The sequence below is a fragment of the Lupinus angustifolius genome, chromosome LG04 (genome assembly GCF_001865875.1).
Source record: "Lupinus angustifolius cultivar Tanjil chromosome LG04, LupAngTanjil_v1.0, whole genome shotgun sequence".
NCBI classification, from domain to species: domain Eukaryota; kingdom Viridiplantae; phylum Streptophyta; class Magnoliopsida; order Fabales; family Fabaceae; genus Lupinus; species Lupinus angustifolius.
Window position 1 is genome coordinate 11,697,716 of NC_032012.1, and position 13,879 is coordinate 11,711,594.

General features: G+C 35.3%; 2 protein-coding genes across 4 annotated transcripts; one reads left to right on the top strand and one right to left on the bottom strand.

Annotated features, from left to right (window-relative positions):
- Nucleotides 1,898-6,868, top strand: LOC109345858 (DEAD-box ATP-dependent RNA helicase 3, chloroplastic-like). 3 transcript variants are annotated; one of them, XM_019585101.1, is made up of 10 exons: nt 1,898-2,389; nt 3,116-3,249; nt 3,345-3,759; nt 3,872-3,970; nt 4,192-4,416; nt 4,709-5,086; nt 5,356-5,499; nt 5,597-5,692; nt 5,853-6,145; nt 6,525-6,868. In XM_019585101.1, exons 1-10 carry the CDS (start codon nt 1,988-1,990, stop codon nt 6,607-6,609), a joined length of 2,271 nt encoding a protein of 756 aa, XP_019440646.1. In that variant the 5' UTR covers nt 1,898-1,987; the 3' UTR covers nt 6,610-6,868. The 3 variants fall into 3 exon arrangements, with proteins under 3 accessions (XP_019440646.1, XP_019440648.1, XP_019440647.1); XM_019585103.1 differs by lacking the exon at nt 6,525-6,868 and having other exon boundaries at nt 5,356-5,503; nt 5,853-5,965; XM_019585102.1 differs by lacking the exons at nt 5,356-5,499; nt 5,597-5,692.
- Nucleotides 12,764-13,863, bottom strand: LOC109345859 (proteoglycan 4-like). Its single transcript, XM_019585104.1, has 2 exons — nt 13,785-13,863; nt 12,764-13,711 (listed from the first exon to the last, which is right to left on the bottom strand). Exons 1-2 carry the CDS (start codon nt 13,839-13,841, stop codon nt 13,007-13,009), a joined length of 762 nt encoding a protein of 253 aa, XP_019440649.1. The 5' UTR covers nt 13,842-13,863; the 3' UTR covers nt 12,764-13,006.

A 13,879-nucleotide genomic window follows, 5' to 3' on the forward strand; every position in this document is an offset into this window, starting at 1 on the left:
ATTTATTGAAAAAAGAAATCAGCAAACCTAAACAACTTTTTGATCATTTTTGAAATTTTTTATGTTTTAAGTAAATTTTTACTACCTAAAAGTCTAATTTTTTTTCAAACTTATCTTACTGTGATATTGATAACTAAAAAATGTAGAGTGACATGACAAGCGTATGTTTTTTATATAAAAAATAAAATAAAATAAAATAAATTTTAGATTCTTAAATTTTTAAATATGGCCTTGACTTATTTCTTATTTTCATAGTTAATTTAGTTTCAGTAAATTACACTAACACATCCTACATTTTAGTGAAATCATATAAAACATCACTCTCTTTTTAAACTTATATAAAACATCCCTTATTATACACATACTATACTAACTACCATGGTAAGAGATAAGTGTAATTTCTTAAACAAAAATGATGGCAAGTGTAATTAAATCAAATAAAATATGGTATATTGTGAAGAGTAATCCAAATTATATAAGAGTCAATATCAACAATTCTAAGGATATGTTTAAATCACTCTTGTACTATATTATAACTACAAAATAATGAATAGACAATAAGTCTTATATATTATGGTGAGCATGAGTCCAAAGGTTTGTCCCTTATCTGATCTTAAATTTTCATTGAGTTATTTTTTGAACCCAAACTCAACCATATACCTGAAGGCTAACCCGACTCACATGTTGATCGAGCTAGTGTTTGAACCTGAACCCGATCTAGACCTGATTAAATATAATACATATCACTTTAGGGTAAACTCTTCTAAATATTACTTATTATTATGGATACGTAATATATAAATATTTTGTTAATCATTTATATATATATATATATAATACAAAATTAATGAATAAATCATATACGAAATGATATTTACATTATGACAATAAATCATTTGATAAAGAATGTCATAAGTAACTAGCGTAACAATTGAAAAACAATAATAAAAATATTAAATTATAAATTGTTATAATAAAATGTACTATTTACTTTGGGAGAAAAGACATGTACATGATTGAATATGTACTTACATACTACAAATATGGCTGACCATGTGATAGGATGGGTCTTGTCACTTACCCAATCATAAACATTAAGTGGTTCTAATTTTGAACTCGAACCTGACTCTAAATCCGGTAAAATCCAATTATATGGGTCCAATCATGACTATGGCAAATTAGGTAAGCATATATATAATACCAATCTAATATGGATGACGATGAAAACTGAATCTGTGAGTACCCGCCCAAACCCAACTTGAATTTAATTGGGAAAACCCGATGTAATATGTTTGGTTCGAGTTTTACCCAATATCATCGGGTTCGGGTTTAATACAATTTATATCCTACCCCAAATTTGCCCCAAACCTATTAGAAATGCAATTAGGCAATGAATGTGAGACAAACAATTAACTTGAAAGAGTAGTTATTAAGTAAAATTAAATCATATACTATGTATACAAGATTGAAATTAGAACATAAAAAAAAATACATACAACATATATACATACAACACTCCCAATTGTCAATAATATTGACGGTAACGACTATTTTTTTGTAGTGCACCATTATGAATTACATTGTGTTTGTTTAGTGCCAAATGAATTACTTTAATTCAGCTTTTGAATTACACAGTATGAATTACACCAGCCTAACCATCATTTTGTATTACTAATACAACTTTAATATTAGTAAACTTCTCTTGCTAATACAGATTTAGTAGTAAATTTTTGGATTTCTGTGTCATGTTTAGGTTACCCGAAACTCAAAATGTTTGAAGATAATAGTATTATTTTTAACTAGTTACATTTGGGTTTGGACTCAGGTTTTAAAATTCGAGATCGAGTTTTAAAATTCGAATTTAGAAGTGGATAAATATAAACTCAACTCGAATAACATTGTTGTAAAAAATGAGAACCAATAACGTTGATTGAGGTAGATGTAGGCTTATCTTGTGGTGTCTTCTCTGAAACTGAAAACACAAAACATGGCTTCAATCATTGCTATTTCTTCCATATCTCATCATCTTCTTCTCTACAAGAAACCAATCACAACAACAACAACTTCAACAACAACAACAACTTCAACACCAACAACAACTTGTACTTCCATTTCATTACACACCAACTCTCACTTTAACAACAACAAAAGGCTCATCTTTCTTCCTTCTGCCATTGCTTCTTCTTCTTCTTCTTCTTCTCTGCTTAGTGAAGAAGCTTTCAAAGGGATACTCCAAAACAATGAATTTGCCCATGACTTTGAAACTAATGCATTGTCTTCTGATAATAAAGTTGAGGATCATGAACTTGATATTTCAAAGCTTGCTTTACCTTCTCGTCTTGTGGAATCACTCCATAAACGTGCCATTACTCATCTTTTTCCCATTCAGGTACCCTTTTTAATATAATGCACATACATGCTTCATTTCTTTGCTTATAGTTCTAAATATTTCAAGTGTTGTATAGAGAGATTATTTCAGCTTTTGAGAACAACTTATGCAAATAGTATACAATTTTCCTATAAGTTTTTTAGCTTATTCAAAAAAAGCTTATTGAATAAATGCTTCATTAAGCTGTTTACCTGAGATGGCCCTATATTATTAACTCATAATGATAAATTATTAGGTGTTGCAGGAAGTTGTTTGAATCAATTGTTCATGTTATACTTTTCATTTCGAATCGGGTTATTTATTCTACATTTCTGCTTTTAGGGTGTGTTTGCGAGTTGGTTTTTGGAGGGTAATGAAGGATAGGGAAAGACTTGAGAGCTATGAAATACACTTATGAGATGACTCTGAAGTCTTTCATTTCCCCTTCAAAACTCAACTCGCAAACAGACCCTTAGGCATTAGAGTCGAGAGTGGTATTATTTGGACAAGTGGTTTGGATAACTTATCAAGATGGTAGATAGTTTTGTCAATTGTGAGAGTCTAAAAGTTATCCAAATCAAGTTGTTCAAGTTACATTTTTTTGTTTGAGTTGCACTTGTTTAGTTGTGTTCACTGTAGTGACTAGTGTTCATGTGAATTTTCTGACTTGTACCACAACCACATTGTGGAGTTTGACTATAAATTTCTTCCTGAAAATTTACCTTCCTTGATTTTTTTGGTGATTAGAGAGCTGTGTTAATACCTGCACTAGAAGGAAAAGATATCATTGCTCGGGCGAAGACTGGAACAGGGAAGACATTAGCATTCGGGATTCCAATTATTAAAGGCCTTACTGAAGATGAACATGGTATCCCTCATAGGTAATCATGATTCATGGCATGTGAAATGTACTTGATTAATTTCAGGGTTGCAATTTGTTTGATATACATTTTACGCATTTCTTTCTTCATTGCAGGCGGTCTAGTCGTCTTCCTAGAGCATTAGTCCTTGCACCTACAAGGGAGTTAGCAAAGCAAGTAGAGAAAGAGATCAAAGAATCCGCACCTTATCTAAACACAGTTTGCGTTTACGGAGGCGTTTCTTATGGTATTCAGCAAGGGGCGCTTTCGCGTGGTGTTGATGTAGTGGTTGGAACACCTGGTAGAATAATTGACCTGATAAATGGTAACACCCTTAAACTGAGTGAAGTTCAGTATTTGGTCCTCGACGAAGCTGATCAAATGCTTGCTGTTGGGTTTGAGGAGGATGTGGAAGTGATTTTAGAAAAGCTTCCATCGGAGAGGCAGAGCATGCTTTTTTCCGCAACAATGCCAGCGTGGGTGAAGAAGTTGGCTAGAAAATATTTGGATAAGCCATTGACAATTGATTTGGTAGGTTTTTTGTTGCTGTAGAGTAACAATTGAAACATGATTATGATGCATTTCGATCTAAAAACAATAAATCGTGATTATGATGATGATTTTCTCGTTTCCTTTTACAAAGGTTGGTGATGAAGACGAAAAGCTTGCTGAAGGGATAAAACTTTATGCTATATTAGCCACCGGCTCGTCAAAACGAACAATTCTTTCTGATCTTATAACCGTAAGTTGGCACTCGTTAAATTTCTTCATAGCTTGATGTTCAGATGTCTGCAATTTGCACTCTGAGGGTTCTGTTTAGTCATTACATTGAGTAATATAACTGTTGTTACTATTACTGGTTTCATTAACCAAAAGTTATTCCATGTAGATGATGCAATAACATTTTGTTGTCTCTTATTAACAAATGGATTAATAACTTCAATGAATATTACTGTCTTTTAGGTTTATGCAAAGGGTGGGAAGACTATAGTTTTTACGCGGACAAAAAAAGATGCTGATGAAGTATCTTTGTCATTGACAAATAGTGTAACTTCTGAAGCACTGCATGGTGATATATCTCAGCATCAAAGAGAAAGAACATTAAATGGTTTTCGGCAAGGGAAATTCACAGTGCTCGTTGCCACTGATGTTGCAGCTCGTGGACTTGATATTACCAATGTTGATTTGGTAAGTTAAAAGGATGCGATGCACGATTTCATTGGACTCAAGATTTAGAATTTTATGTTTGACGAAATGTGTAAACACTAAACAGTGAGTGGTGCACATAAATATATGTTCGCTTTGATTTCATTGTTTAATTATTTCTTCCCACTCTCAAATTTGTTTTTCACTGACTGTATAGAAGTTTAAGATCAATATTTGTATTAGAAGGTTCTTATGTATGCCTGGGTTTAGTACTGAAATCCACTCTATTCTCAACATATTGAAAAGCTTTGTTGGTATTACTTGTTTCCTTCAGATCATCCATTATGAGCTTCCCAATGATCCTGAAACTTTCGTACATCGCTCTGGTCGTACTGGGCGTGCAGGAAAAGAAGGTAATGCCATCCTGTTGTATACCAGTAGCCAGAGAAGAACAGTTAGATCCCTTGAGCATGATGTAGGCTGCAAATTTGAGTTTGTTAGTCCACCAGCTATGGAAGAGATTTTGGAGTCATCCGCTAAACACGTTGTTGCCACACTTAATGGAGTTCATCCCGAGTCTGTTACATTTTTCACCCCAACTGCCGAAAGACTGATTGAAGAACAAGGAGCAAGTGCCCTTGCAGCTGCACTAGCACAGCTGAGTGGATTTTCTCGACCTCCATCATCCCGGTCTCTTATCACCCATGAGCAGGTATACTGGTATAAGGAGGCGTATATTTCCAGTTGAAGTTATTCAGTCTAATATGATTCTATGCATTGCCTTTGGTTTTTTACTTTTTAGTCAGCAATACCTGTTATCAAACCAGTAATTTTGCTTTACATAACTACTGCTTAGACTTCTCCGTATGACTTTCCGATGATATTGATCTTAATCCATTGTCCAATGTCCAAACAACTATGTATTCTGTTTTTTGCACCCTTTTGCTATCTGGTTAGCTCATTAAAATTCGGCTATTGCAGGGGTGGGTTACGTTGAAACTGACTCGAGATTCAGATATTTCTAGAAGATTCTTTTCAGCCAGATCAGTCACTGGGTTTCTTTCAGATGTTTATTCTCCAGCTGCTGATGAAGTTGGAAAAATACATATAATTGCAGATGAAAGGGTCTGTATTTGAAATATATTCTTTAGTTCTTTTCTATGTTTTCTTGTTTGGAACTTTTTCTTTCAAATTGTTTGACACTGCCAATACCTCATATCAGACTCAAGGAGCCGTTTTCGATCTTCCAGAGGACATTGCAAAGGAGTTACTTAAAAAGGAGATACCTCCTGGCAGCACTATTTCCAAGATCACAAAGGTGAATTACAATATTTGGTTACTGTTTTTGTTTTGCAAATGTTGTATATTGCGTGTGTGTATGCATGTCTTTTTCCAGAACCTAAGCATCATATTTTTGTAACAATTTATTGCACTACTGATTTTATAAACTGATTGCATATGTTGCTATGTATTAGCAGTTACCTCCATTGCAAGATGATGGGCCTGCAGGTGACTCCTATGGGAGGTTTTCCGACAGAGATCGAAGTAACCGAAGAGGTTCTAGGGATCAAAGAGGTTTTAAAACCTCACGTGGATGGGGCGGGAGCGGTGGTCGTGGCCGAGGCTCTGATAATGATTTTGGTGATCCATTTAAGAAAGGTGGTAGAAGTAGTAGACCCGGCGGAAGCAGCCGGTCTCGAACAGGAAAAAGCAATGAGGATAATAGGCTAATTGGAGGTAGACAATCAAGCAGGTCTTCATCATCAGACAGGTTATAGTAGACAAGTTAAAGTAGCATTTTTATCTTGTTTGGTGATTTTCTTCCTACAAGTTATAATAAGCTTCATCAATGTGATATTAATGGCGCAATTTTACAAGCAACTTAATTTAACACTTATCACATAAGAGGTTATGACCTTCCTACAAGTTCATTTTAACTTATCTCACAAGCTTCAATAAGCTAAAAACAGCTTATAGGAAGGTCATAGCCTATTTTTATAAGCTCTTGCAAACACATGCTTAAGTGCTTACATGATAACAAGATAAACCTATATAGTAAATAAGCTTTTATATAAACTCTTTCAAATGTCCCCGAAGTTTTTGTATACTTGTATTTTGTAGCTGATATGTTATTTGAATGTGCATTTCAGAGGTAGCTTTGGAGGGTCTTGTTTCAATTGTGGGGGATCTGGGCATAGAGCATCAGATTGTCCAAACAATGGAGGCTTTTTTTAGTTTCCACGTCTTCGATTTTCGGCACTGCCTTCGCCGAAGACTTGAGCTACTGCCACTGTTGTTGGCCTAACAGGTTCAGGGAAATTCAAGAATTATAGAATCATATTAATTTGCATATCTCATGTTGGCATTAAACTCCATAGGGTCTAAGTTTTTGGTCATGGATTTTTATTAGTCTTGATGTATAATCTATCATCTATTTAGGGCAGTGATATTTGACTAGGACAGTTAACTATGATTTTCTATCTTTAGTTGTTGTATTTTTGGTACCACCAGAGGTATCCCTCACCCAAAATGGTAAGGAACTAATCCCTTTCACGATACGTGGTTGTCCCTCCCAACAAGTGCTGCTCCCAAAAATCGAACCATTTTCTTGTTGGTTGATGTATGATTCTGTGATAAGGGAAGATTATGTTAAGTGGGTATTTAGATGACAGTTATAATTGTTTCCTTTTTTAGAAAACTGTTAGTTGATAGTTAAGTCTGTTAACTATAAATAGAAACTGTAATCCATTGTGATGAATAACAAATATTTCCAAAGTTTCTAAACTTCTTGTAATCCTTTCTTCAATCTCTAATAAACAATTCTCAGAATCCTTTCTGGCACAGGAATCCCTGATTCTTTCCAACCTTCTTCTTCGAATTTCCATTAATTCCTAGAACTTCGTTTTCCACCTTAAAGAATCAAACAATCCTGGCATACAGATGAAGGGTTATCTCGACTAATGAGGCAGCTCCAGACTGATTCAGGTGACCATAAGCATTACAAATTGATCATGATGAGCTTAGAAGGAAGGGAAAGTTGGTTATAGGCAAGGATCAACAGCTTAGGGATGATATTTTGCAATGGTTGCATAATACTGCAACAAGTGGCCACTCTGGCAGAAATGCAACAATCCAGAGAATCAAATCCGTGGTTTATTGGAAGGGCCTGACCAAGGATGTGAGGAAATTTATTCTTAATTGTCCAACTTGCCAGAGGTGCAAATATGACACCACTACCTCACCAGGATTGCTCCAACCATTGCCTATTCCAAATCATGTATGGCAACATATTACTATGGACTTCATTGAAGGCTTGCCCCTATCTTATGGAAAACAAGTTATTTTTGTGGTGGTAGACAGACTCAGCAAGGCTAGTCACTTCATGGCATTGTCTCATCCTTACACTGCTGCCAATGTTGCCCAAGCTTTCCTAGATAATGTGTTCAAGCTTCATAGTTACTCTGATTCTATCACAAGTGACAGGGACCCCATCTTCATAAGCAAATTTTGGCAAGATTTGTTTGCTTTACAAGGGGTTCATCTACAACTCTTTTCTGCCTATCATCCTTAGAATGATGGCCAATCTGAGGTTGTCAATAGATGTTTAGAGACATATTTGAGGTGTATGTGTTCTGATAATCCACAACAATGGTGCAAATGGTTATCCTTAGCCGAATGGTGGTATAACACCACTTTTCATACAGCCATTAAAGCCACACCTTATGAGATAGTTTATGGTCAACCACCCCCTTGCATACTTGCCTTATCTTCCAGGTGAATCCAAGGTAGAACTAGTGGATAGAAGTCTGACTCGAAGAGATAAGATGTTGAGGCTCTTAAAATTCCACTTAAAGAGGGCACAAGAGCGGATGAAACAGATTGTAGATAGGCATAGATCAGATCGACAATTCTTGGTGGGTGATTTGGTTTATGTTAAGCTTCATCCTGATAGGCAGATTTCGGTTGTTAATAGGAGTAATGCTAAACTAGCACCAAAGTTTTTCGGTCCTTATGCCATTCTTAGCAAGGTTGGCATGGTGGCTTATGGTTTGAATCTTCCAGCAGACTTAAAAATTCACCCAGTGTTCCACGTATCTCAGCTCAAAAAACATGTGGGATCGTTGGTAACATCAAACATTCTTCCTGTTTCAACTGAGGCCATCGTTGTGGACAGAGAACCTGAACAGATTTTGGACAAGATGACAGTCAAGAGGGGAGGAAAGGCAGTCACGAAGGAAACTTTTAAATGAATGAAAAGTGAAAGTTCAAAGGTTTATGCAAATCTCTTATCAAGAGCTGGATCTAGTGACTTTTTTCTTTTATTTATCAACAAACATAACCAACATGTTAACATGTTTTAAAGCATCTATGCTTGGTTTCTTTCTCATTTTCATTTTGGATTTATATCTTCTGAATATTAATTAGTGAAAATGTTACTTTGATTACTATTTCTTATTTTTTAACTCTAGCGAGAAATAATGAAAATGAGAACACTTCCTACTAGCTTTTGATTCTATATGCTATTGTTTTTCACCATTTATGTAAATATTTTCATTTATAAGTTACTACACATGTTGTTAACATTAGTCTTTGTAATAAAGAATTTGATTTTTCTTAACTAATGTATGAAAATCAAATATCATAAATAAAAAAGTAGTATAAAAACTCTCTTCAATGAGTTTTCATGACTTGACTAGACTTGAATTAGTCAATGTTTAATATGAGTATATACTTAAGTATGTTAGGACTTAAACATATGAGGAGAGTCTAACTCAAATTATTAATCTATTATTATCTTGAGATTAATTTTCTACTCAATGTGAGACTCGTAACATAGAATCAAACCACAAACAAAAATTACTTCACATGTTATATTATGTGACAATCAACTAAATTCATTAGTTCAAATCTAATTGTAAACATTATTAACATGAAATGATCATTACCTCACCAAACAAACAAAAAACAGATGCAGCCAATAGAACATAACATATGAAACATAAAGTGTTGTCTTGTTTTGTAAGAAGCTTCAATTCATGAGCTTTATCTTTGAAAAATGCATCTTCTCCTCATAAAACCCTTCATCTTTTTTCCAAAATGCACAGAAAAAATGTCCCTTTTGATTCCTTCTGCATTCTCTTCACCTTAAAATCATGTACCCATTTTCACAACTTACCCATAATTCATGTACCTCTAACGTTTACATTTCAACATCTCTTCTAAATGCCTACGTTTTACTCTCTTTTGTTGATGCATGTCTCTTGTTCGATGAAATGCCGCACAGAAATGTTGTTACTTGGAACACCATGATTATGGGGTATTTAAAATTGAGAGTAATGTTTCTCCTGGTGTGAGGAGATAACTCCCCCCCTCATACCAATTGCAAGATGACACGTGTCACATTATTTTAATATTATTTATTTTATTTCCTGTTTTTTAATATTTTATTTTTATGAAAATCATTATTTTCTCTCACTAGAAACACAAGAGTTTCCATATCACCTCTTCATTTTCACCCTTCCCTCCCTGTCACTCACGTTCTCTTCATTTTCACCCTTCCCTCCCTGTCACTCACGTTCTGCAGTTCTAGTTCTGAACTTCAAAGAAGAAAATTTCTCATTCATTCAAACATTTCACTTATTCATTCAAAAATTTCTCATTCATTCAATTTTCTCATTGATTCAAGCAGTCCTCATCAATCTCACCTTCCCTCTTTCATCAAGCTTTTGAAGGTTTCATTTTTTCATCATTGAAAAAATTAGGGAATGATATTCGGAGGGCACGTGAGGTTTTTGAACAAATGCCGTGTAGAGATACTGTATCATGGTCTTCCATGATTGCTGGTTATAACAATGTTGGAAATTTTGAACAGGGTTTGTTACTTTTTCGACAAATGATGTTTCATGAGGAGATAAAAATTGATCAACTTACTGCTGGTTCGGTTTTATCAGCTTGTGAGAAAATGGGGTGTGTTGGATTGTTGTCCGGAAAATCGGTTCATGGTTTCATGGTGAAAAATGGGTGGGAATTGAATGTGGAGATAGGTGATGCTTTGGTTAATATGTATGCTAAATGTGGAAACTTGAGAAGTGGGGCACGGGTTTTCGAGATGATGAGTGAAAGAGATGTGAAGTCTTGGACTGCTTTGATTTGTGGTGCAGCAAAACATGGTTTCAGTGAAGAAGCATTGGTTTTGTTTGAGAAGATGTTGGTTTCTGGTGTCAAACCTAATGAACTCACTTTCACTGCGGTTCTAAGTGCCTGTGCTCGTGCTGGGTTGGTTGAAGAGGGATGCAGGTATTTCAAGATGATCGAAGAGAACGGAATGAAACCAAGAATTCAGCACTATGCATGTTTGGTTTATTTAGTTGGAAAAGCAGGGAATTTAGATGAAGGCTTATGATATTATCAAGGCGATGAGATTAGAACCAAATGTTGTTGTCTTGGGTTCGTTTTTGTCGGCTTGTAAGGAGCATAGGCAATTTAAGATGGCTGAGAGAGTGATCGAGTAAGTGTTGACAATGGCAAAACCAGAAAATGATAGAGGGATTTATAACCTTGTTTGTGATCTGTATGTTATGGGTGATAAGTTGGAAGAGGTCGAAAGAGTGAGGAAATTGATGCTCAATACTGAACATGTGAGAAATGCTAGAGACTCTAGTTTTGAACAATTGGTTTTGACACCCCACAAAGACACCATATATTGATATTAGTGTCGGTCGATATCGATGCATCTCATGTTCTGATGTGGATTAGACATATTGTAAGCAGATATGAAAGAAGTGTGATCTGGGGTGTGAATTCAGGTATACAAATAATGGAGTCAGAGAATAGATAAGCCTATAATTCTGTCTCTTATAAAACCATGCTTTTTTAGGATGATATTGAGAATTTGATAGCATATTTGCTTGTAGAGATTGAATGTTAGGTATATTCAGTTGATTCAATTCATTCACAGATTTGTAAGATGGATTGGAACAAATTATAAAGAGAATCGAGTTCAGAAAGTTGACCTCATATCAATGTTCAATTGCTCATGAAGTTCTGATACTATCTGATTTAGATTATTTAGAATCATATACTACTCCAGAAAGGGCTGTCACTGCAATACAATAACAAGGATGGATCATGAGTGCATTCAGCTACCCTCTCTAGACTTCATTAAGTGAGAATCTCATGCATTGGGCATTAAGTGAAAATCTCGTGCACTGAGCCGCCGTTTTTTTTATTTAAATGACTATCATTTGGTCTCAAAAATTGTCTCTTATGATGGATAGCTTGTTGTAGACACTTGTAGCTTTCCAGCTGTAGCACACAAGATTGAATTATTATAAGATGAATTCAAGTTCAAATAATTTACAAGTATCATTTTCATGAAGATAGTTATTTTTGACTAATTTTGCCTAATCACTACACTAAGGCCATGTTTATGTAAAGTCTTATTTCTATTATAGTTTTAACTGAAGTTAACATAATCATTCACTCTTGAATAAGTATATAATTATCCACACAACATGATAACTACACAAGTTTACAACAACAAGAAAATACTTTTGAGTGTAAGTTAGGCACAGTTTTGTGTTTGTGGCAATTATTTAAGAAAAAAACATGGGCGAAAAAAGAAAAGAAATATAAGATGTAATAATAATAAATTGAAGCCACTGTGTTAAGTAGTCTGAAATTGAAGGCCTTCTTTTGATTCTCTCATCTTGTGTTCTCACTTTTCCACCCTTCACAATCCTTTCCCATTTTACTCACTTTTTTCCATTATTATTATTTGGTTATTTACAATTACGATGCTTATGTTTGGAAAAAGGTGATTCTAATTGATATTGTTGATGAGGAATGTATGAATGTTTTTAAGTAATTCACATTTTTTGGTTGAATGATTGAGAACTTTTATTGTACTAGACGGATATATAACCCAGGATGCTTGATCCGACAGATGATACTGGAGACTCCAGTATGTCTTTTAATTCACTAAAGTGATTCATTTCAATGATACTAATCTAAAGTGAAATATATGCCTAATGAGTCTTCTCACCTTGATTTTGTAGCATATCCTAATGCAAATTAATACCACCATTGCATTGCATTATGTATTAATAATGCAAAGGAATTTGATCCTTATAGCTCTAGATGTAATTTAAGATGCAAAGATATTCTTTTTTACATTTGAAGTTTTGAACTGAACATAAGTGAAGCCATGGAAAACAGAAAGTCATGAAAAATACATGCCACAACACTTAAGCTTGTAGCAAAATTTGAGTAAAGAAGATATAAAAAAGCACTGCAGCTGATAAACACAATCGTATATTCATAAACTCTCAACCAACTAGAATGACTTGCATTCAACATGTAAAATTTTCAAACAGGAAAAGTTCAAATAGAAAAGAAAACAACTCACAAGTGTCATATTTCACAATCACAATACAAGACACCTTAGTACATCAATAATCTACAAAAATCGGTAGAATTACACTTCAGGAGTCTAGATTTGTTACAAAATAATATATTAGACTTCCTACATATCCAGAATGATTTCTTTGCAAATGAAATACTTGAATCGTAAATTAAATTCATTTTTCAAGTGCACATGTCATTGTCAACAGTGTGTGGTGGGTATTACCAATCATAAGAAGAAGGGGTCAATAGCAGGAGGTACTGTAGTGGGACTTGGGTCATTAGTTGTGGGTACTATACTTGGACTTGGGGCATTAGTTGCGGGTACTGTAGTTGTATTTGGGGCATTGGCCTCTGGAGCCTCTACTACTGGTGACGGGACCTCAGGTGGTGATGGGTTGCTCGCAGGCTCTGCTTGAACGGTTTCCCCATTAACTGTTGGAGTTCCATCACTTGCTGATGCAGGGGTAGGATGTCCATTATCTACAACGGTTTCACCTGATTCTGGTTTAGGCGGAGCATCCTCTGGAACTGATGTGGAGTCTGAGGTAGCTTCGGGCAGAGATGGATCGGGTACTGGTGCACCAGTGGCTTCAGGCTGTTGTGTCTGTGTAGCACTCTCTGGTACTGTTGTGGCAGTAGGAGGTGCTTCAATTGCCAATGGCTTGCCTGGCTGTTGTGAATTCTGAGCAGCCGAACCTGGTTTTTTCTGGATGGTGATAGGAGGAGCATTAAGAGATGCCATCCCAGGAGGTAAGATTTCAATAGGTGGCTTCTTCCCTGCATCGGCCAAACTCGTAAGTTTAGGCTCCTCAAGAGAAGCAAGAAATGCAGCTGTAGCATCTGTCTTCTGTGATGGAGTCGGCTCAATCTCTCTCTGCAGCATTTGGTTCCAGGACTGAACCAAGTTCCTCAAAGTTGGACGACCTTGTGCCTGCAAGTAACAAAGTCAGACTACAAGTACTAAAATTGAGTGATCAACTAGTTGTGTACATAACTAATCATACATGAGCATGAAGCACAGCCTCCGCCAGCATTCCAGTATCCTGCCATGCTTTTTCCATTAGCACATTGTCTCCCAAAACTTGCATTCAACATGTAA

Excerpts from the sequence above, each read along its gene's own strand:
- LOC109345858 (XM_019585101.1), top strand. The coding sequence starts at position 1,988 with ATGGCTTCAATCATTGCTATTTCTTCCATATCTCATCATCTTCTTCTC. Across the intron at positions 3,760-3,871 it reads AGCCATTGACAATTGATTTG|GTTGGTGATGAAGACGAAAA; the intron begins GTAGGTTTTTTG and ends CCTTTTACAAAG. Across the intron at positions 5,693-5,852 it reads CTATTTCCAAGATCACAAAG|TTACCTCCATTGCAAGATGA; the intron begins GTGAATTACAAT and ends ATGTATTAGCAG.
- LOC109345859 (XM_019585104.1), bottom strand. The coding sequence starts at position 13,841 with ATGGAAAAAGCATGGCAGGATACTGGAATGCTGGCGGAGGCTGTGCTT. Across the intron at positions 13,712-13,784 it reads AGGCTGTGCTTCATGCTCAT|GCACAAGGTCGTCCAACTTT; the intron begins GTATGATTAGTT and ends TGTTACTTGCAG.